Source organism: Neoarius graeffei, chromosome 6 (genome assembly GCF_027579695.1).
Source record: "Neoarius graeffei isolate fNeoGra1 chromosome 6, fNeoGra1.pri, whole genome shotgun sequence".
Lineage (NCBI taxonomy): Eukaryota > Metazoa > Chordata > Actinopteri > Siluriformes > Ariidae > Neoarius > Neoarius graeffei.
The window spans coordinates 40,331,661-40,355,417 of NC_083574.1; the positions used below are offsets into that span (position 1 = coordinate 40,331,661).

Consider the following 23,757-nt stretch of genomic DNA (forward strand, 5'->3'; position numbering starts at 1 on the left):
AATCTTTAAAAAAAAAACTATATCAAATGATGTAATATTAACCTAGTCATATTTGAAATGCGGGGGCGGCACGGTGGTGTAGTGGTTAGCGCTGTCGCCTCACAGCAAGAAGGTCCTGGGTTCGAGCCCCGTGGCCGGCGAGGGCCTTTCTGTGCGGAGTTTGCATGTTCTCCCCGTGTCCGCGTGGGTTTCCTCCGGGTGCTCCGGTTTCCCCCACAGTCCAAAGACATGCAGGTTAGGTTAACTGGTGACTCTAAATTTATCATAGGTGTGAATGTGAGTGTGAATGGTTGTCTGTGTCTGTGTGTCAGCCCTGTGATGACCTGGCGACTTGTCCAGGGTGTACCCCGCCTTTCGCCCGTAGTCAGCTGGGATAGGCTCCAGCTTGCCTGCGACCCTGTAGAAGGATAAAGCGGCTAGAGATAATGAGATGAGATGAGATATTTGAAATGCAACATTATACTACTGGTGGTCATCTCATTATCTCTAGCCGCTTTATCCTGTTCTACAGGGTCGCAGGCAAGCTGGAGCCTATCCCAGCTGACTACGGGTGAAAGGCGGGGTACACCCTGGACAAGTCGCCAGGTCATCACAGGGCTGACACATAGGCCAAGTTTACATTAGACCGTATCTGTCTCATTTTCTTCGCGGATGCACTGTCCGTTTACATTAAAACGCCTGGAAACGGGAATCCACCAGCGTCCACGTATTCAATCCAGATCGTGTCAGCTCCGGTGCTGTGTAAACATTGAGAATACGCGGATACGCTGTGCTGAGCTCTAGTTGGCGTCTCATTGGACAACGTCACTGTGACATCCACCTTCCTGATTCGCTGGCGTTGGTCATGTGACGCGACTGCTGAAAAACGGCGCGGACTTCCGCCTTGTATCACCTTTCATTAAAGAGTATAAAAGTATGAAAATACTGCAAATACTGATGCAAATACTGCCCATTGTGTAGTTATGATTGTTTTTAGGCTTGCCATCCTTCCACTTGCAAGTGGTAAGTGACTTGCGCACAGCGGCTCAGTCCCGAATCACTGCTCGTGTGCTTCACTCGCGCGCTCTGTGAGCGGCGCAGGGCCGGAGTGCGCACCCTCCAGAGGGCACTCGCTGTTCAGGGCGGAGTGATTTGGAGCGCAGCCGCTGAGGAGGAAGCGATGAGCCGCACTGACACATTTCAACTTGCGTGCCGAATTAGTCATGTGATTAGCGTATCCGTGTATTGGCATTGCTGTGTGCACGCGAATCGTGTATTGGCGTTGCTGTGTGCACGCTAATCGTTTTTAAAAACGTTAATCTGATGATCTGCTGATACGGTCTAATGTAAACCCCACCTTAGACACAGACAACCATTCACACTCACATTCACACCTACGGTCAATTTAGAGTCACCAGTTAACCTAACCTGCATGTCTTTGGACTGTGGGGGAAACCGGAGCACCCGGAGGAAACCCACGCGGACACGGGGAGAACATGCAAACTCCGCACAGAAAGGCCCTCGCCGGCCACGGGGCTCGAACCCGGACCTTCTTGCTGTGAGGCGACGGCGCTAACCACTACACCACCGTGCCGCCCTACTGGTGGTCAAATTGGTAAAAATAGGCTAGTCACATGATTTATAGTAAAACAGTAACCTAGTCATATAACAGAAAACTAGTCATATTTGTAAGGTTTTGCAGTATATAATTCTTCATATAGTTTTTGATCTAAAATCTTTTTACATTTTTAAAGTTCAGATCTGATCATAATGTTTGTGCAATACTATAAACTGTGGATAAGTGTTTGCTGATAGTGATGTTTTCATATCACTGTATTAAAGGATATGTATCGTGCCATAATTATGATATTATATAGATTAACATCTGATATGAATGTTTGTTTGTTACATGTATTTAGTTTTATTAATAAAACTGTTCTGTTTATAGATGCACTCTTGAAAATATCTACCAATGTATTACTTATTTTTCTGTCCCCACTAACTGGAGCAAATGAGGGATATTTTTACCCATGTTAATATTTTCTGTCCCCTGTTTCTACAGCTAGTGAGGGATCTGTCCCCTATTTTCAAATTCCTAGATTAGGCTCTGAAGAAACAGCTGGGGACTTTAGCGCTTGGTGACTAAAAAAAAAGTACCGTAAAATAATGGCACACAGCAAGAAAAGTACTTGGAAAACACTAAGGACATACAGTGCTGAGCGTAAATGAGTGCACCCCGTTTGAAAAGTAACATTTTAAACAATATCTCAACACAATTTCCAAAATGTTGACAAGACAAAGTTTAATATAACATCTGTTTAACTTATAACATGAAAGTAAGGTTAATAATATAACTTATATTACACATTTTTCAGTTTTACTCAAATTAGGGTGGTGCAAAAATGAGTACACCCCACAACAAAAACTACTACATCTAGTACTTTGTATGGCCTCCATGATTTTTAATGACAGCACCAAGTCTTCTAGGCATGGAATGAACAAGTTGGCGACATTTTGCAACATCAATCTTTTTCCATTCTTCAACAACGACCTCTTTTAGTGGCTGGATGCTGGATGGAGAGTGATGCTCAACTTGTCTCTTCAGAATTCCCCATAGGTGTTCGATTGGGTTCAGATCAGGAGACGTACTTGGCCACTGCGGAATGTGTGCGGAACGGATCGGGCAGCAGGGACGGATCGGGCACTGACACTATAGCCCTCCTCCCGCACACTTGCCATAGACACACTCAAACAAGATGGCAGTGATTGGGGGAAAGCCGCAACTTGTGCCCAAGAAAGGAGTAGCTTCCTCCGTGATCTGGAATTGGTTCGGTTTTGCGGCATCGGACCTTAAACAGAAGCACGGAGCGGAGCGGGAGAAGTGCTGCTCCCAGCGGAATGAAAACAGCCGCAGCACGAGCGCACCATACAAAGTAAAGCAAGCAACTGTCCCGGACACATTTTCAAACTGTGTGCCTTATGATAAGAATGGGGCACGGTGGAAGGCAGTCACAGATGCTATCGCGATGTTATCTCATCTACAAGCTTGTTTTTTGGCTTCTTTTTGCACTTTAACCCCAAAGGGGAAATTTAAGTGAAAACAAAATAAGGGTAAAACTTGTTTTGAACCATTTCTTTGTCATCTGTAGTTTGATTTTTAGTAGGGGGGAAAAATCGATTAAAATCGAAAATCGGATTTTTTGTGAAAAAAATCGAAGATTTTTTTTTTTTAGGCCATATCGCCCAGCTCTATTCCAGAGTATAGAGTCCCAGTAGTCTTCATCTTTGTCAGCATGGGCCCTGGCAAACTCTAGGTGGGCTTTTGTGTGCCTGGGCTTTAGGAGAGGCTTCTTTCGTGGACGGCGTCCATGCATGCCATTCCTCTGCAGTGTACGCCAGATTGCGTCACGGGAAATAGTCACCTCAGTTTGGCTTTCTACTTCTTTAGATAACTGCAGTGAACTTGCATGCCGATTTTCTTCAACCCTTCTCATCAGAAGACGCTCCTGTTGAGGTGTTAACTTCCGTGGACGGCCTGGACGTCTCTGTGAGATGGTTGCAGTTCCATCTTTCTTAAATTTTTGTACCACTTTTGCTACAGTATTCTGACTGATAAGTAAAGCTTTGCTGATCTTCTTGTAGCCTTCACCTTAGTGGTGTAAAGAAATTATTTTCTTTGTGGAATTCTGAAGAGACAAGTTGAGCATCACTCTCCATCCAGCATCCAGTCACTAAAAGAGGTCATTGTTGAAGAATGGAAAAAGATTGATGTTGCAAAATGTCGCCAACTTGTTCATTCCATGCCTAGAAGACTTGGTGCTGTCATTAAAAATCATGGAGGCCATACAAAGTACTAGATGTAGTAGTTTTTGTTGTGGGGTGTACTCACTTTTGCACCACCCTAATTTGACTAAAACTGAAAAATGTGTAATCTAAGTTATATTATTAACCTTACTTTCCCGTTATAAGTTAAACAGATGTTATATTAAACCTGTCAACATTTTGGAAATTGTTTGTGTTTATTGAGCTATTGTTTAAAATGTTACTTTTCAAAGGGGGTGCACTCATTTACGCTCAGCACTGTAGCGGAGAGGGATACAAACCTTTCACCAAGTGATCACTGCAAACTCGAGCACGCTTCGACTCGGCTCCCTTCGATTTCACTGAGACGTTCAAAAGCCGCCTTTCTCGACGTCTTTTTGTGAAATCCTGTGTTCGTTCACCCTTTTTTATTAGTTCACAAGGAATCCTGAAGAAACTTTTATCAGTTTCACGGTTTGATCGATTCGAACAACCGAAAACAACGCAAGCGTAAGTCATTTTTCATGCGAGCGATGCACCTTGTCCGTACAAACGCTTTGTCAACTGAGCTTTGGTAGACCACCAGATAAAGTTTGGAATAACTAATGAGGCGGATGTGACGGCAACCCAGCAATCAGATGGCGCGTTCCTCATGAATGTTCATTCGCAGTGGTATTTCTCAAGCCATGAGTGGAGATATTCAGATGAGGGGGCGGGGATAATTCTAATGAGCTCGGCTTGTGACACAGAAAGGGGAGAAAAATCTGAATGGTTTGTTTTTGAAGCACGTTTCCTGAAACAGGCAGAACAATAGAAACGGACAGGGTTGAATTATTTCAGAGCTTGTGAGTCGCCGCTTTATCTTGTTAACAGCTGTCCTAATCCCCCCCCCCCCCTTGTTGGAAAACCTAGTTACAGCTTTAGCTCTGATTGTTATAAAGCACTGACACCAGAGATTTCCATAAATGCTTCCTCAGAGACGGCGTCACTATATCAGCAAACTCGCTATATAAGTGAGTTTTGGTGAACAGCAGTTGTCGGTTCTTTCTTTAGTGCAGGGAATTATATCATCTCATCTCATTATCTCTAGCCGCTTTATCCTTCTACAGGGTCGCAGGCAAGCTGGAGCCTATCCCAGCTGACTACGGGCGAAAGGCGGGGTACACCCTGGACAAGTCGCCAGGTCATCACAGGGCTGACACATAGACACAGACAACCATTCACACTCACATTCACACCTACGGTCAATTTAGAGCCACCAGTTAACCTAACCTGCATGTCTTTGGACTGTGGGGGAAACCGGAGCGCCCGGAGGAAACCCACACGGACACGGGGAGAACATGCAAACTCCGCACAGAAAGGCCCTCGCCGGCCCCGGGGCTCAAACCCGGACCTTCTTGCTGTGAGGCGACAGCGCTAACCACTACACCACCGTGCTGCCCCAGAATTATATTATAAATTATAATAATTTAAATTATAATTTCCCCTTTTTGCTAATTGATATGCTAATTTTCTCCACGAGTGGCTAGGGGCCCCTTCCCCTTTTCTTGAAAAAAAAAACCCTGATGAGTCTAGGTTTAACTTCCAGATCGGATGTCAGAACAAATGTAGTAAAGCAAGCAGGATGTTTTTCTTGGGATCATCCCCTTGTTTGCATCTTTCCCTTTCCTGTTTGAAAGATGCATTTAACTATTAAGTGTATAGACCCTTTTCACTCACGTGACCTTCGTAAACGCGATCGCCATTTTGGACATGAAGAAATAACGGTTTATGGCACAGACCCTTTCGGTTCTCGCTCATCTAGCTGCTACAATGACTGCTTAGACTGCAACAATAATACCTAACACACATTTAAGTATCCGTCGTAAAGACGTGAAACTCGTCGAGTGACGAGTGTGTTCATTGATAAGCTAACACAATCTAAAAGTAGACATACCATCACACTGCCCTGGTGCTGTGTACAGTTTACCTTCTATGGTTTGTGCACTCACTATTTGCCATTACTTTCTCCAACCCAGTGTTCGAACTATGCCGATATTTTCGGGGGGTCCCTTTTTTTCCCTTGGGGGGGGGTGCTTGCGCTTGTCTCAGAGCGCGGATCTCCAAACACATGAGAAGCCTATCTTACGCACATATCACGCACCTCCACACACGCATCGCGTCTGAAGTCATAACTCATCAGGGGAAATCTTGTCCGCATTGGCATGTTCAAAAAACAACCTCGCGTCAACAATGATACCACACGCAAGAAAAAAAAAACAGTCAGGCTACTCAACACATCTGGTCCACAGCAGCACCAAAGCATCACTGGAAATCATGTCAACAACCAATCTTCCATTTCAACACGCGTCAACAAACAAATGGCACCACAAACATGAACGAATCGGTCAGGCTACCGATTCCAAACCCACAGCAGACGAATAATTAAATGCATCTTACCTTAAAGCAGAATCGACCACAAAGGAAGTGTGTTGGCACACTTCCTTTCTACTAGTTTGTGTCCCCAACCTGGCAGCAGCAGTCGTCATATCGGTTTATTTTATCTTTGATGTAAACACAACACTTCGGATATGCAAATGCTTCCCGTTACACACGATCGCTATGTCAATAAACATCATTTTGCCAATATTTTAGAGACCATCCATCTTCTCCGTCGGTCAGCATCTGTCGGGATCCAATAAAATGATAAATCTTGCCTTGTGTGTTGATGGTTACTACATCCAGGTGCACAACAATATAATGGCACGATGGAAGTCTTGCTGAAAGTAAAAACTTTCTTTGATGGCTATATTCCTTTCGGGGCGGCACGGTGGTGTAGTGGTTAGCGCTGTCGCCTCACGGCAGGAAGGTCCTGGGTTCGAGCCCTGGGGCCGGCAAGGGCCTTTCTGTGTGGAGTTTGCATGTTCTTCCCGTGTCCCCGTGGGTTTCCTCCGGGTGCTCCGGTTTCCCCCACAGTCCAAAGACATGCAGGTTAGGTTAACTGGTGACTCTAAATTGAGCGTAGGTGTGAATGTGAGTGTGAATGGTTGTCTGTGTCTATGTGTCAGCCCTGTGATGACCTGGCGACTTGTCCAGGGTGTACCCCGCCTTTCGCCCGTAGTCAGCTGGGATAGGCTCCAGCTTGCCTGCGACCCTATAGAAGGATAAAGCGGCTAGAGATAATGAGATGAGATGAGATATTCCTTTCGATGCTTCGCCGTCGTTCCTCGTTGTTGGCTGTGGTAGACTACTGGTAGTACATGTCCAAAATGGCGGCCGCGTTTGTCGTGACGTCACATGGGAAGGGTCTATAGTGGTCAGAGTTTGGTTGGATACAGGGAAAGGTATCAAATGTAAAAAAAAAAAAAAACAGCATCGTGAAACAGCCAGGAAAGGGTTTATCCTTTGTAATTGTCAATATAACTAATGGGGTATTGGGTATAAATAATCTTCCCATAGATTAAAATCACTATATGGGTGTGCTTTTACTACCTTAACCTCCTAGGGCTTAGCGGTCACATGCGTGGACAGCACTTTTTAGAAATTCGGAACAAGAATCCACATATGTGGACATACTTTTTCTCTAAAAGTACATCTTATCAAAAGATGATGCTTAGTTTTTATTCTAATCAGGTTCTAATAAGCCCAAATAGCAAAGAGAAATAAAAAATGCATGTTAAAAAAACAGCTTGGGCCTTAGGAGGTTAAACATGAATAGGCAGTCAAAACAACAGTTGACCTACTTTCCGGACTTAGGATTTTTCAGAAAATATGCAAAAATAGTACCATTATACAAATGCTTAGTTTATACTGAAGGAGTTGGATAATCAAAGTTTTTATTGGCTTAGAAGTTTGATAAAAGGTGTCTGTTGATAGGGTTAAAGGTTCATTCCAGTCATCATGTGCCCACATGGCCAACTAATGGCCTGAAATAGGGCGTACCAAATGGTAATTTTGCCCCAAAGCCATATTTGGGTCCCTCCTGTACCCCCACCAAAGCTCGGAGTGCCCTGAAACTCTCTAAGTACACGGTAGAGTTCCCAAATATGATGATAAATCAGTTGAAACCCCATCAGCATAAAAACTTTCCAAGATATGGACCCCCAAAAGGTCAAAAATATTATTGTGTCATTAAAAAAATCCACTTTTAAGGGGTTAATATCTATAAAGTTAGTAAACCTGTGCTATTTTTAGGTGCAGAATCAGATAGACAGGGCCAGAATACATAGATATAGCAATTTACAGGTCTATATCCCCCTTAGAACAAAAAATATGGGCCTCCAAAAATGCTTGCAAATTAAGTGTGCAATTCCCGGACCCCAAAAGTGGGCGTGGCACCCAAACTTTGAAGGGCCATAACTCAAAAAACGTTCGAGCTAGGAAGCTAAAATGTTGGATTCTTTCATTTGACATCATAAGGCACTAAGAAAATAAAAGTAAGGCAAGTTGAAGAGGTGTCACTGGGGAGGTTTTGGGCATTTGTGTGAATTGACATGGAATGACCCTTAATTTTTCCCTCACCATGCTTACATATTTCTAGGACCAAGCTAAATTACAACCCACCCAAAGAGGATGGATCCACCTACAGGATTGAGCTGCAGGGCATCTCCATGCCCATCATGAAGCAGATCCTGGACTACATCTTCAGTGGAGAGGTGATATATTTTGATTGTGTGTGTGTGTGTGTGTGTGTGTGTGTGTGTGTGTGTGTGTTACAAAGCACCTGTCAGGAAAACCTGTCAAACCTTCTGTCTGCTAATAGATCTCTCTGAGTGAGGACACCATCCAGGACGTGGTGCAAGCTGCAGACATGCTGCTCCTCACCGACCTCAAGTCACTGTGCTGTCAGTTCCTGGAGAACTGCATCACGGCCGAGAACTGCATTGGTATCCGACTCTTCTCCCTGCACTACTGCCTGCACCACGTGCATCATGTGGCCACCGAGTACCTGCAGACGCACTTTAGGGACGTGGTGGACACGGAGGAGTTCCGCGAGCTGCCGCCTGAGCGTGTGTGTGAGCTGTTGGCAATGGAGAAACTCAACGTTGGGAATGAGAAGTACGTGCTGGAGGCCGTGGTGCGCTGGCTCGCCTACGACATCGAGGCCCGGCGGGTGAGAGAAGCGAACTCTGTTATTAATAATGATATGATCATTAAATTATTATTATTGCTAGTAATGGGGCTGGAATGATAATCGCATCACCGCCATACCCGGGTATTGGAGATGCACCATGGTGTTGAGCCGGTCACGGTGATTGCCACTGTTTCTGACAGTGCTGCTATAGTTTTTGGCTTGATCTGTGGCCTTGTCTACATGTATTATTTAAATATAATTGGCTGGTGTTGAGTGGTATATCAGAGATATTCCATTCAGCTAGCATGATACTGAACGAGTCAAAGGCGAGTTTGATATCATGCTCGCTGAATGAAATATATCTGATATGCCATGAAAATAAAGTTGTTTTTTTTTAAATAATATATATATATATATATATATATATATATATATATATATATATATATTATTTTTAAAAAACTGCTGTGCTGATGGTGCCGGCTCGCGGGTAAGATATATAGTAGAGCCCCGCACTCCCGCGGGAGTCCCGCGGGACCCGACGCAAAGCAGTGCGGTGCGGGACAAATTTTGAAAGCTCGTTGCGGGCGGGAGGGGGAGTGCACAATGCGGGAGCGGGCGGGAGAGGTGATAAGCTGCAGTCCCGCTAACTAAAAACGTGTTTAAAATAAAATGTATAAATTATTAATTTATGTCTATCGTATATAATTTGTGCTGGATATTTTATTTGGCATTAATAAAAACATTTTAAGATGCCTAAATTTGCGGATGTGGTCTAATCTCGCGTACGTTTCCGATTCCTTTCCGCTCTTCCGTGTTTGAGATCTCCGATCATGGCAGAAGAGCAGAGCTCCTCTAGTGAAGCTCACAGTGCTTCAGAAGTAAGTGCTGCTTTAAAAAGAGGTACATTTACCGTTAAAAAGTCAAGAGCATTAGTCCCAAGTATTAAAAAGTATTTTAAAAAAGTATTAAAAAGTATTAACTAGTATTAAAAAGGACTGTGTATCGCACAGATTGTTCAATTTAAAGCTAGAAATAGACAGTGTATAATCTGAGGAGCTGGTTGTGGTTGCGCAGCACTTCATATGAGAGGAGAATGAAATCGCGGTTGGAATCATAACGCCACAGACTCTGAAGTGGGAGTGCGAGTGCGCAAAGCGAGAGCTGTCAATGAAAGCGAGAGCTGTCAATGAAAGCGAGAGCTGTCAATCATGAGCGCATGCAGCGCTCAACTTGGAATGTGTCAGCAGAATGTCAGAGTCTAAACAATAAACTTACAATAAATGAAGGAACGGTCAGTGGAGAGCTCAGCTAAGCTCAGCATGTTTAATTCCCCAAGCCAATGACAAGAACTTTCGTGAGAAATAACGCGAACGTCTGCATCATGCGGAATTTGCGGGCGGGAGCGGGACAAAATATGGCAGGCGGGAGCGGGACTGAAAATCATAATTCTTTGCGGGAGCGGGACTGAAAATTCTGTCCCGCACAGACCTCTAATATATAGCTTACCCGCAAGCCGGCGCCATCAGCACAGCAGTGAAGTCACCTTCCAGCCGGTGTAGCGTTCATCAGTAGTGTTAGCAAATGTAATAAAGCGGTCAAGTCAGTGCTATCAACAGCAAGTAGCGCAGACTAATGACCGAGAAACTAAGATTTCTGTCTCCAGACTCTTCTTCCATGCTACATGCTCACCACAGTATTTTTCACCCAGACTTAAGTATTCATTTCTCTGTGTAATTTACTTAGTTACTTTTAAAATCAACATCAATAACTACACACAACGACGCGACCTGGCAGCCTGCCGCTAATCCCTTGCAAAATCTTTTGCCCCGTTGCTTTTTTGGAGTCTGGCTAAGTTTTGGCTGAGCTCAAGTCCCAGCTCTAACGGTTCGCCACTGCTTGTAAATATGCGTGAAGAATATCTAATGACGTTTTGGGAGCCTTTCACATATTCAATGCGTCTTTCTCGACGAACAAAGAAATGTTTCTGCGCATGCACAGCAGAAAACTTCCTCGTTGGATATTCACATCAGCTCTGACATGTGATATGTTGTTTTGACAACCATGCAATATCGTAAACCATATTCAAAGCTCGTTCTCCATTGGGTAGAGTGACGTAATACACGTAGGATAAGCGATGTGCTAATAATATTGCATGCTGTCAAACCAGGGAATGAAACCCACTTGAAGGGAATAGAACACGTTTTTATTCCTTCGAAAAAATGTCCTGTAAGTATAATAATTTTATTTTTTTTCGCGGTCCAAATCCTGCGCTCTGATTGGCTGGTGAGCGGGTCCGTATCCTACGGGACGGACCCCGGTTACGGACCTCTGGCAACTTGTTCGTTCACGACAACAACAAACATAGTAGCTTTTTTTTTTGTCAACATTTATTTTCGCATTTCTCAGGAGAATAGCGTTAATTTTACAGCATGGATAGCGATAACGACAGTGTTCACAGCGAAAGCGAGTTTTACTACCCTGAGGAAGAAGAAATAAAAGAAAACATTTCAGGAGAAAGCTAAAAACCTGTAACTGTTGCTAACGCTGAGCAAAAACATGGCTGAATCCTGAATGACTCAATTTTGTATAAATAGGAGACTACATAGGTGGCAAAATATAGTTTATTTTTCCCCCCCGCCATGGAAGTGCACTTGTATACCGAGGAGGAAGCCATTTGCATTACAGCCATGAATGAGGATTCAAAATGGCGGCTCGGCTCGGTTTTCCCTTTCAGGCGCTCTCGTTTTCTGTTAGTATTTCTCATCTCATCTCATTATCTGTAGCTGCTTTATCCTGTTCTACAGGGTCGCAGGCAAGCTGGAGCCTATCCCAGCTGACTACGGGCGAAAGGCCCTCGCCGGCCACAGGGCTCGAACCCGGACCTTCTTGCTGTGAGGCAACAGCGCTAACCACTACACCACCGTGCTGCCCCCGTTAGAATTTGGTAAAGGAAAAAATAAATATATTATTTACCAGCTTAAGGTCGGTCTGTATGGTGAAATACCGTGACCTCGGCCCAGAGGGCCTCGCTCACTTTCAAGTACTTTCAAGACCTCGGTCATGGTATTTCACGATACGGACCTCCCAGCTGGTAAATCATATATAGTGTGTGTGTTTCTGAAAACTCACCTTTTTCTATCAGTTTTGAAAGGGATCACATCCACAGTACACATGTAGGGTTTTTTTTTTGTTTGTTTGTTTTTTAATTTATTTATTTTCAATCTCTCCACACGAGAACAGGAAAACGATTCTACGACCCCAAATCAGGAAAAAGTTAGGACGGTATGGAAAATGCAAATAATTAAAAAAAAATTAAAAAAAAACAGTGATTTTTGTAAATTACTTAATGAATGAATAATTAGGGGCGGCACGGTGGTGTAGTGGTTAGCGCTGTCGCCTCACAGCAAGAAGGTCCTGGGTTCGAGCCCCGTGGCCGGCGAGGGCCTTTCTGTGCGGAGTTTGCATGTTCTCCCCGTGTCCGCGTGGGTTTCCTCTGGGTGCTCCGGTTTCCCCCACAGTCCAAAGACATGCAGGTTAGATTAACTGGTGACTCTAAATTGACCGTAGGTGTGAATGTGAGTGTGAATGGTTGTCTGTGTCTATGTGTCAGCCCTGTGATGACCTGGCGACTTGTCCAGGGTGTACCCCGCCTTTCGCCCGTAGTCAGCTGGGATAGGCTCCAGCTTGCCTGCGACCCTTTAGAACAGGATAAAGCGGCTAGAGATGATGAGATGAATGAATAATTAAATAAAGGGAGGTTTGGTTGCTGTATTAATGCCATTTTTCGAATACTGCAGTATGGACATTTCTATACCACTGCACCCCATAATAATACTTTTAGGGTTCCCCATTTTTTTCTCCACTTTGGTCGTCTGTCAATTCCTCATCAGCCTTCCCCGTCATACGTCAGCTAGTGACCAGAGAGGATGAAGGCTAACAAGTCCGAGACACATGAAGCCAGCCAGTGGAGTGTGTGTGTTTTTTTTTTTTTTAAACTAGTTTTCATGCTGTGTCGCAGGGCAGGGCTCTGTAACAAACCCTGAGGAAAAAGCTATCTGCCCTCTTCCTCATACATGAGCTCACAGATGCCGACAGTTGGCTTGGGTCATTGTGATTGACAAGGGATAGAGAGCAGTGCCTCCCTCCCTGAGAGCATGGCTAATTTTGCTCCCCTGGCTTTTGGCCACAGACGGCAATGAACTAATGATTTTTTGACGCAAGGGTGAATGTTTTATTATTGAGCTGCTTGAGACCCAAATATTTTATTCAGTCAGCAATTGCTCATGAGTCCAAGGTAGCCTCTCTTACCTTCCCAACCATTCTTTACCTCAGAGTACTACAAGGGCTGAGACAGAAGACTGGAGTGTATCTGGTTACATTCATGAATGTATTCATTCTGTTGCTATTATTATTCTTTCTTTAGTAACTGATAAATAAATCAACATCCTATTGGATGACCAAGTAGACAGATGAACATACTTTCACATAATACTGTACTACCTACTATCTTCTTCGCCATCATCATCATCTTGTCCTGTATCCCCAGCTTATCTCGTCCTTTTCAGTTATCTTTTGCCTTTGCCTGTCTGGGCCGATTCCCCAAACAGGGAAATATCAGTCCTTCCTCCGGAAGCTATACAACTCCTTGAGATCATAAATGTAATTTTCCCCATTTTCTTAAAGGAGAACTGAAGGCAAATTTTTCTTTTTTTATTTAATCAAAATTCTATTTATCTCATTTTATTAAATATCGGAATGCATTTTGATCGCTATTTTGTCACTGCTGTAGCAAGTTATGAGTGTTTGAAATATGCTCTGTAATATATCAGTCCATATGTCAAAGCAATGGGCGTAAACGAGATTCGCTGAGACCTGTGCGAGACATCGTAGGACGGAAGTAAAACGCACAGCGGAAATCAAAGCGACCGACATCTGCCAACGTCGTCAAAAGACGCACGCGCCCTCTTTCGAATGCTGACGTAATCAAGCCGGAAGTTTTGTTTGTTTTGATAGCAATCAGAGAAGCTTGAAAAAAGTAGGCAGGAACCGCCATTTAAACTCGTTTTTGTGCAATATTTCGTTTGGAAAACAGTTTTCAAAATGGCGGCACTGACACCTGGCTGACACTTGACGTTTCGAAGTCTCGCGAAGATCGCGCGGATAAGCGACGCCTGCCGTCAACCAAACGAACTAAATTCAGCATGGCTAAAAACCGAATAAGCCGATAAGTATAATATTTAATTGCAATTAGTTGCCGATAAGAGTCACGATATAAGGTTACTAAAACCGAAAACGTAATTGAATAACACGTTAATTAAGAAATAAAGCAAGTTTAAAAATGACTTCAGTTCTCCTTTAAAACAATCTGTTCTTTCTTAGATGTGAACTGATATGTTAACAGAACAGTTAGTGTGTTTAGTAATCTTCATTTTCTCCGTACACAGCAGTCTGGCCCTTTGAGGGTTGTCCCATGCTTCTTTTACGATGCATGAAGACAACGCTGACATCTTTTTAAAAATGGAGGCGCTATCTGTTTTGTTCTTTGTCCATGAGCTGATAGATAAATGTTAATGATGAGTTAATGATGTTGCTCTAAACTACAGTGAAGAAGGGAAGGCTGTCTTTCACACCTGGAGAGCAGGACTCATTATTATAGATTAGTAAAATTAGAAAAGTTTTTTGGCGGTTGTCAAACCAACTTAAAGGTGCATTACTGCCACCGACTGGGCTGGAGTGTGAAACAGGAGATACTGGGGGAGGAACTATTCTTTTAGCTATTTCTCTTTCTTTTAAATACTTGATAATTTTGGGGGTTTTGTTTTCGAGTAGAGATTTTATTTCGTCCTCAGTTGGTTCAGCAACACACTCGGCCATTTTGTTTTTCTCTACTCTCAGTATACGAGTTGATAGCCTAGTAGTAGAGTAGCCAGTCAGAGCGCGCGATTGCTCATATCCAGTGAATGTGGATAGAATAATATAGATTAGTAATAGAGAAAATGAAGGTACTATATTAAAGGTCATAGGCAGTGGTTTTCAATTTATGCACATTTGAAACTTTATATGTTAAAAAACCCTCTAATTTTCTTCTGGTCCCTAGAAGTATTGTTAATAAGTAATAATTAAAAAAAGTTAGTGCGGGTCGCGGCGAATTTCTGTTCGGTGATTTTCGTGACCACTCGGCGCGTGACGTCATTTAAGCCAAACAAGCTGCTTGAGTTGAGTCCACTTCCGTTTACTTACATTGCCGTTCGGCTTGAGTGCAGACGTGCGTTCAGGAATTTTGCAAAGAAAAACCATGCCTTATTGTTGTGCAGTGAACTGTAACAACGGGACCGGTTCAGGAAGAAGTTTTTACCTTTTTCCGAGAGAGGAGAAGAGGCAGAGAAGGCGGATTGGCTTTTTCCGAAAAAGGAGAAGAGGCGGAGCGAGAGGGTTGGCTTTTTCCGAAAAAGGAGAAGAGGTAGAACGAGAGGGTTGGCTTTTTCCAAAAAAGAAGAGGCGGAGTGAGTGGGTTGACTTTTTCTGGAAGAGGAGATGAGGCAGAGAGAGTGGATTGTATGCATGAAGCCAGAGGGTTGTTTTTTTCCGGAAGAGGAGAAGAGGCAGAGAGAGTGGATTGTGCGCGTGAAGCCAGAGGGTTGTTTTTTTCCGGAAGAGGAGACGAGGCGGAGAGAGTGGATTGTGCGCATGAAACAAAATCAAGCAGTCAAAAAAGAAATGGACCAGCAACGCTCAAGCAAAAAGGAGAAGATTGGAGGTAAACATTTTTTACTTTTGCTTGCAATTGACAAGTCAAGAATCCTGAGGGATCCTGTACAATCATTGTGGAAATGAGACAAAGGGATATTTCCTCGCTCAGAGTCGGCTATAAATAGTATAATGCCGCGGATGGCAGGCTAATGTGGCCTACCAGCGCACTGTCCAGTAATCGTTCCCCATATCCACTAGGGAGGGCGGTTTAATTATTCTTCAAAAGGGCTCTTATTTAGTATTACGACAAAAGTAGGAATTTATCATAACTACCAGGATAAATCGTTTGGGTGCGAGTCTTGTTGAGGTCCGGGGTCACCGCAATCAGAGTCGGTCGAGTCGCTGTCCGATTCCGAGGCCACACGATCAAACCAGTAAGCCACATTCACCGATGTTCAATTTGGAGAGTTCCTACTTCAAAATTGCTATCAGACATTTTACACAACCTCTCACGACCAAAGTCCGTATACATGTGCTCGGTTCGCAAGTAAGCAAAGAACTGATCCCGGTCTGTTTGGCTTAAATGACGTCACGACGACGGTCCCCTGGCGGTGAAAGTGCGCATAAGTGAGATGTAAACAAACCTTCGGAAATTGGGCAAAACAGTATATTTTAACAGTTTTATTCAATTTTAGGGTGCAAATTAGACACTAGGAAGATTGAATTCGCTTTTTGGGTCGTTCTTCTAGACAAAGTTCATACCGTAAAATACCAAATAATAGCCCGGGCGATTATTTGTCTCAATCACGTAAGAGACCCGGCGCGTATTAGAGACTAGGCGGCTATTTGGAACAGGCGATTAATTCCTTCTTCACAAATACCTTCCCCAAAATCTACCTCAAAACGGGGAAAAAATCATTCTCAGATAGGCCTACTTTTAACCAGTATAACTTACAGTTTGTTTAGAGTTAGATTACAGATAGCACGGTGCCGACTTCGGGGAATTTTGAAGACGCAGAATGCATCTTCGCATGGCACAGTCGGGGTGGATAAAGGATAAATCACACACCTTTTCCTGTTAATGACTAGTTAAGCGCATGCTTTACAAAATAATCAAGAAACCACACCATTGTCTGTGCGCAGCACTGTGATTTAATTACTCTGCAAAGTTATGGTCACTTGCTATCACCCTCACCCATGCAGCCTCCACCCTTTGCGCTTCGCGATGTCTGTCAATCTGAAATTGCATGGAGGGCGCGACGTTGAAGCAACATAATTAGGGTGCGAAGTGTCAAACCAAAGGGTTTTTTCTTATGCTGAAAAATAAGTGACCTGCAGTGGCTACATACTGTCATCTTGCATTCTCACGTTTCTCTCCAAGACGTCTCCCTATTTGGCCGATATGAGCCTATTCCCCGAGTGAGTTGGTACGGTGGCTCGACCCCGTAGAAAACTTAAAGTTCGGATGAAAGTTAGTTGAATAGGTTACTGACTTGTCGGCCTACATGTTGCCTGCCTGACGCGTGCTTCTGCCCAACTTGCACGACAGATTACTTGTTGAAAAGGCCCCTTGGATTAGATTGGCCGCGAGCAGACTGAAATGCATGTTAGAACGCTCTCACCTTTTTTGTAAAGCGTCTTCCAGATCCGAATGGGTAAGGGCAAGTGAAATGGTATAAGGTCTTTAATAAAACTCAGTGTGTGCTTTGACGCATGCATTCGGCAATTTAGGTCGTTTAACAGAAGCAGCAGTCCAACCTTGGAAACCCGCAGTCCTCAATGTCACCACACACGCTGGCTTTCGTTGGGTATACCCAAAGGGGTGGCTAAGACATCTGTCAAAAGTTACGGAGTTGCATTCCTCAAGAAATATTACGGTAGACCAAGATTATAACATTGAAATGGCATGTTTATTATCACGTAACAAAATGTTGTAAACAGTATTATAGAAATAATTTCATTCATTCATTCATTCATTCATTCATATTGTTTCGGTAGAAAACTATGCAATGCAAAATCGTTTAAACACCAGAAAACCAGAAAAGTGCTGGGCCTCAAGATTCTAGATAGAACGTTCGGACGCTTTTTTTTTTTTTTTTTAGACCCCGGCGAGTATTCGGAACCGGCCTTTATTTGTCACAACACACGCGTACACCCGGCCGTTAAAGGGAACTCGGCGGTTAATTGGAACTCGGCTATTATTTGGTATTTTACGGTATTCTACATTTCACCTATGACCTTTTAAGGAGTAGATACCATTACACACAGGGGTTGCCTGGACTAGTCAACTAGTTATTAACCCCGCCGACAGTAGTCGGAGGGGTTATTATTTTCACCTGCGTCAGTCTGTGTGTGTGTGTATCTGTCTGTCTGTCTGTCTGTGTGTCTGCAAGATATCTCAAGAACCAATGGATCGATTTGGACCAAATTTTGTACATGTGTTGCCAATCACCCAGGAAGGAAACCATTAAATTTTGGAGGTCAAAGGTCAAGGTCATGGCAGAACTTCGAAATTTTCGCCCAATGTATTTTAATAGGGAAAAGGCGGGGTTTGCACTCGTTAGAGTGTCCCTGTCTAGTTGACTAATGAATTGATGAGTTGCCGCTATGGGGAGCTGTTGAGTTGTCTGGGCAGTGGATAAAAACAGTAACAAGGCAGACAGTAAAGAAATAATAATTCATTTGACATTTGAACCTGTGTTGTAGTCGAGTCACTAAATCTCGAGTCTGAGTCCAGTCTCGAGTCCACAGTGTTCAAGTCCAAGAACAAGACTCCGTCCGCACCATTTGACGGTGGCTGTTGCCGCCTTTATGTGAAACCGTCTCTGCTACTGTGTTGGACTAACGCTACTGCTCAACTGACCAATTTTAGTTAATAAGCTACAGATAAAAAAGCTTGTTCATCACTCAGCAAGCCCCGCCCACTGTCAGCACAGCAAATAACATGAGAGAGGATTAACACTAGCTAGTTAATTGGTCAGCAAGCCCCGCTATCAACAGAACAATGAACATAGCGTGTCACTTCCTTCTCTGATACCCCTTTTCCACCAAATCAGTTCCAGGGCTGGTTCGGGGCTGGTGCCGGTGCTGATTCACAACTTGTTCAACTTGCGAGCCAGCTGAGAACCAGTTTGCTTTTCCATAGCTGGCGGTGCTAAGCGGAGCCACGTCATTACGTCGCTGTATACGTCATTACGTTGCTGTATACATCAGTTACGGCGCTACATTTACATAAACCGTGGCGCGAATATCAAAGCAAAAACAACACGGAAGCAGCAGCAGTGGCAACAACAACAATAATAATAATGGCTGACTTTGCGTTTGTACAGCTGCTGCTTCTCGTCGCTTAAAAATGGCGATCTTTTGCGGTCTTGTTATTATTGTTGGTCTTAACAACTCCCCCCCCCACTGACGTAAGCGGTTCTTTCCTCTGGCCCAGCAGAGAGTTAGTGCTAGCCTGGAACCGGTTTTTCTGGCCCCAGAGCCAGTTCTTTGTCAGTGGAAACAGAAAACCCGGTTCCAAACTAAGCGCTGGCCCCGAACCAGCCCTGGAACTGCTTTGGTGGAAAAGGGGCATGGGTGGAGTCTTACCAAATGATGATTGGAATTTGAGGTCGTCTCCTCGATAGTTCTACATATGGAACACACAGCAGTGCATTTCCCCCCCCACTGCACAAGAGGTCTGTATAAGCAAAGCGGACAATCCCAGGGGCTTTTCTCCAGGCATTTCAGCGCCATTAACGTTAGTTTGTTCCTGAACATGACGTATGGACAGGTGAATGTGAATAATTTCTCTTGCATGAAATTAGCATGGGTGCAAGTTTTCCGGCATGCGCCGGAAGCTCCGTTTTTTCGGTTCTGAAAAAGTCATTTTTCCAAATCGTGTAAATCCATTGAGATTTTCGGGGGGGGGTATAGGGGTGGCCCTCTCACTGTCTCACTCTCAGCGTATTACCGGGTTACCGCGGTACAGTCTCTGCACGAGACAAATCTTTTCATCTCGTCTTCGCGGGGGGGTCTGCAGGTTGGGATGTCTGTAAACCAGTCAGGATGCTCTTCGTCTAGCATGCGCAGTCTCTCTCGCGCTCCCTCGCGCACTCCGTCATATCCGCGATGCAGACATTAATGTTTCGCGTGCACGCTCTTGCTCGCTTGCTCTAGATTCCGGGAGATATTCTCCAATTTGCGGGCATCAGAGAGCCACTATCAATATGCGGGAGACTCCTGGGACTTCCAGGAGACTTGGGATGTCTGTCTTCGCCACAAACCTCATTCAATTTATACGTCGCTCACCGACGAGCGGTCCTGACTAGCCCGTTGTTTCACGGTGTGATACCATGTTTCACGCACATAGCACGTTGTTCGACCAAATCAACACAGCTATTCCCATGAGTCGCCGTTTCTTTTGGTGCAAGTTAGAACGGAGCTTTTGGCTCACTGTTAACTGCCGTCCAATGAAACTTCAGCTTTTATAAATTTTTTTTTTTAAAGATTTTTTTGGGGGCTTTTTTCACCTTTATTATTATTGGATAGGACAGTGTAGAGACAGGAAAAGAGCGGGAGAGAGAGAGAGAGAGACGGGGAGGGATCGGGAAATGACCTCGGGCCGGAATCGAACCCGGGTCTATGGTATGGCGCCTTATCCACCTGAGCCACGACGCCCCCCAGCTTTTACAATAAGCCTTATTTCGCTTCCCTCCCTTGCGACAGATCCACGTGCATTGCTTCTGGTTGCTGATCAAAATGTGTCAAAATGAAGTTTTCATCGGAAGGCTCCAATACAAAAGAATTAGAAAAGACGTCTAGAAATAAATGGCGATGGGAATGGTTAAGCGAGTGTGACACAAACGGTGACAAATGGGGATAGTCAGTAATGGATTATAAAATATAGATATTTTTGTATATGGAAAAAGCTGAATCTTATTTGCTAAAACCCAGGAGTTTCTGAGGACATCAAGACATGTGGCCCCTTATTTTAACTCAAGCTGTGTATGTATTGTAAAAAAGGTATCACAGCAAAGGCATATTAAAAATGGTTGTTTCAACATTTAAATTAGTAGTTGCTGGATGTTTTGAAATATGTTATTTCAGATGAATTGATGAAATGTATTAAACATTTGATGTGAATATGCAAATCATATAGCTATTAATATTATAAATGTTTGCATGAGACTGCATGAGAGACAGCCATTTTAACTTGTAATTTAAATTTTTTTTCGAGCCCTAAGGGGGGCTCACCCCCCCTTGTAACCCTCCCGCATGGCTGCACCATGCACGTCTGACTTTGTCAGACTTTTCAGGTTTTTGAAAATTTTATACTTGCACCCATGAATTAGTATAAAATTAATGTAGGTATAAATGTCTTTTGCCAAATTATTATGGCATGTTACAAAAAATAAAGAAAAAATGTGAGTCCTTGTTAGGGATGGCGAAAACTAAAAAAAATCTTGACCGACCACCGAGCCTCATTAGCCGGTTAAAGTCGGTTAACCTATGAGTTTAAAATTCTAGAATTGGAATTATTCGAATCTATTCTAAATCTAACCGCGAGCATCTGCACATTCAGTCCCAGTCGCTGCCCTCCACTCACATTACCTTTTCTACAGCGCGAAACATTTAGTCAAACGCGGCACTGATGTCGAGGGGTTTGTATTGGAGCGGAGGACAAATGGCTCCAGCTTAGAGACGGTTTCAGTTGGCCATGATGGCGTTGAAAATAAAGGCTACATCCACACGACAACGGCAACGAGATGTTATTAAAAAAAATATCGCGTCCACATGGGCAACGGATCAGTAAAATATCAGGTACATATGGCTTGCTGAAAACGATGCAATACACATGCCACACCTCTAGGGACGCTGTAAGACGGTCCCTTCGGAGACACCAGAACAATAGAAGAAGTAAGGACGCATGCGCATAAACTATTATGCGCGAGACTTCATATTAGCCACAAAGTCAGAAAAATCTGTTCGTAAAATTACAGTATAATGACCAAATACAATGAAAAGTATTTTTCCAGTCTCACCTGTGAAAGGTAATCCCATGTGATCTCGTTTGGACGGTAAACCTGTTGGTACAGTTAAACGCAGCACATGAATGAGGCATCTTTATTCTCCGCTTTGACCCATCCAATATGGCGGCGAGGATGACGTATGATTCTACGCGGAAGGCGGCGTCTTTAATGGTCCGGAATAAATTGAATGCTACACGTTGATGGATTAATTTGTTCTTCTACGCCCTTTTTGAGGAATGTATTATAGGACTTAAACCAACATCTGAAGAGGTGAGATCGCTCCTTTTTTTTTCCCTATTTTTGCTGGCGGGATTGACTCTGCCCTAACACACTCTCTCTCTCTCTCTCTCTCTCTCTCTCTCTCTCTCTCTCTCTCTTTGCACCATGACACAATAAATATTCACAGTGAAAATATTTTGTAAGCGCGTTTCATGAACCAAGTTATAGGATTTGTTGACAACTCGCATCGAGTTTGTTACACTTCTACCCGGCGTGAAGCACATGTGGTTGTGACGTCATCGTAAACAAATCCGTTCTACTCATCCAGACGACTTCGCAACGGCGCCGTTGCCAGATCTTTCCACTCTGGAACCCGTTCTCAAAAGATTGCGTTTTGGGGCACCCAAAACGCCGGTGCTGTGTGGACGCCAGGCCGAAACGATAAACAATTTTATCGGATTCACCTGAATCCGTTGCTGTGTGGACAGGGCCAAAGTCAAGTGCTAGAAGAAGTACATAACATTCAGTGATGGGAATAACAGCGTTAAAATAAAGGCTGTTATAACACCGGGTAATTTAATTAATTAGCTACAATCGTTATAACGCCGTTACCAATATCAACACGCCATTACTGCATGGTATTGAAGTTGCTCTGAAGCCGTCACCGACTTGGCTCACAGACATAAAAGCTGCGTTTGTCACTCCCCCTCCAGACACCGCTGTCATTTCATTCTCTCCCCTTCCCTCCAAAAGTCGGCATCTGCGCCTTTAGTTTGTGTGGAGAGATATGATCTGCAATAACATGCATTGTTGGCTACAGACCGAAACATACTTTCAGAATGCACTGGCCAAGGTAGGCTGTGTGTTGATATTACATACTTCGAAGTGAGACACAGACCTCATACTGCAATTGTTTTCCAGCTACTGATATTACGGTTACATGGCTGCTAATTGTGCACAGCCATTGGTAATGGGATAGCTGGAGCTGAGCTGATTAGCCGCTAAGCTAATATAGCAATTGTCTGATGCTAAGTAACATCAGTGAGTAACCAGGTTTTAGTTCAGATCTTGTGTATTATTATTACGTTGACATTAATATTCACCAGACTAATCAACCATCGACTTCATTCATGCGCCGTGTTCTTGTTTCTTTGATAGTCAAGAATTTCCTTGATGTTACGTACCTGGTTAACATTGTAGTAAAATGTAATCCAACACTGAGACTTTTCTTTCGCCGAGTGGCAGCTGTCTTCAACTGGGGCGGGAGGGCGGGACATGACTGAATGGGTATTTCTGATTTGTCAGCTGTCGTCCTTACACCGCATGGCATGCCCCAAGCGTTTACAACACAGAATTCCAGGTTCTCCGCTCCAAAATCGGCAGCTTCAAAACGATTGATTTTTTTTTTTTTTAACCAACAACCAAAAAAAAATTAACCAGTTGATGTTGATTCGGTCAACCATCGGTCAAATGGTCATTGGTTAACATCCCTAGTCCTTGTCTCCAGTTTACGAGTCATCAGTGCTCAAGTCCAAGTCAAGTCACACGTCCTTAAAATTAGGGTACGACACGTGTTCCCACTGCATGCTAAACACCCCGGACACATACATCCACGCTGTCTGGCATTGCACCCCGATCCATAGGTTCTGGATAAAAGTCACAGATTCACTCACCTCTATCCTTGGCCATCACATCCCAGCAACCCCTTCCCTCTGCATACTAGGAGATACATCTTCAACCAACCTTAACACCACAGACAATAAATTTCTTCTAGTAGCACTAACTGTCGCCAAGAAAACAATCCTCATGAACTGGAATACAAAGAACTCAATCCACATCACCCATTGGAAAAACCTGCTAGCAGATTATATATTATTGGACAATCATACCTCTCCCAACTTACTCCACACTCAGAATACACACTCCCCTTGGTCATCTTACCTCACCTTTTTACAGACTTGACCTGGCCCTCTGTGCCTGAGATCCAGTCCCAACGTC

The 23,757-nt window shown here is 43.8% G+C and overlaps 1 protein-coding gene across 2 annotated transcripts in view; it reads left to right on the top strand.

Moving 5' to 3' along the window:
• The window catches only part of gan (gigaxonin), a 97,181-nt gene that overhangs the window by 11,584 nt on the left and 61,840 nt on the right, over positions 1–23,757 (top strand). For both annotated transcript variants that reach the window (XM_060923643.1, XM_060923644.1), the window contains exons 2-3: positions 8,300–8,414; positions 8,522–8,872. In XM_060923643.1, coding sequence (XP_060779626.1) covers positions 8,300–8,414; positions 8,522–8,872 — 466 coding nt within the window. The remainder of the gene's footprint in view (positions 1–8,299; positions 8,415–8,521; positions 8,873–23,757) is intronic.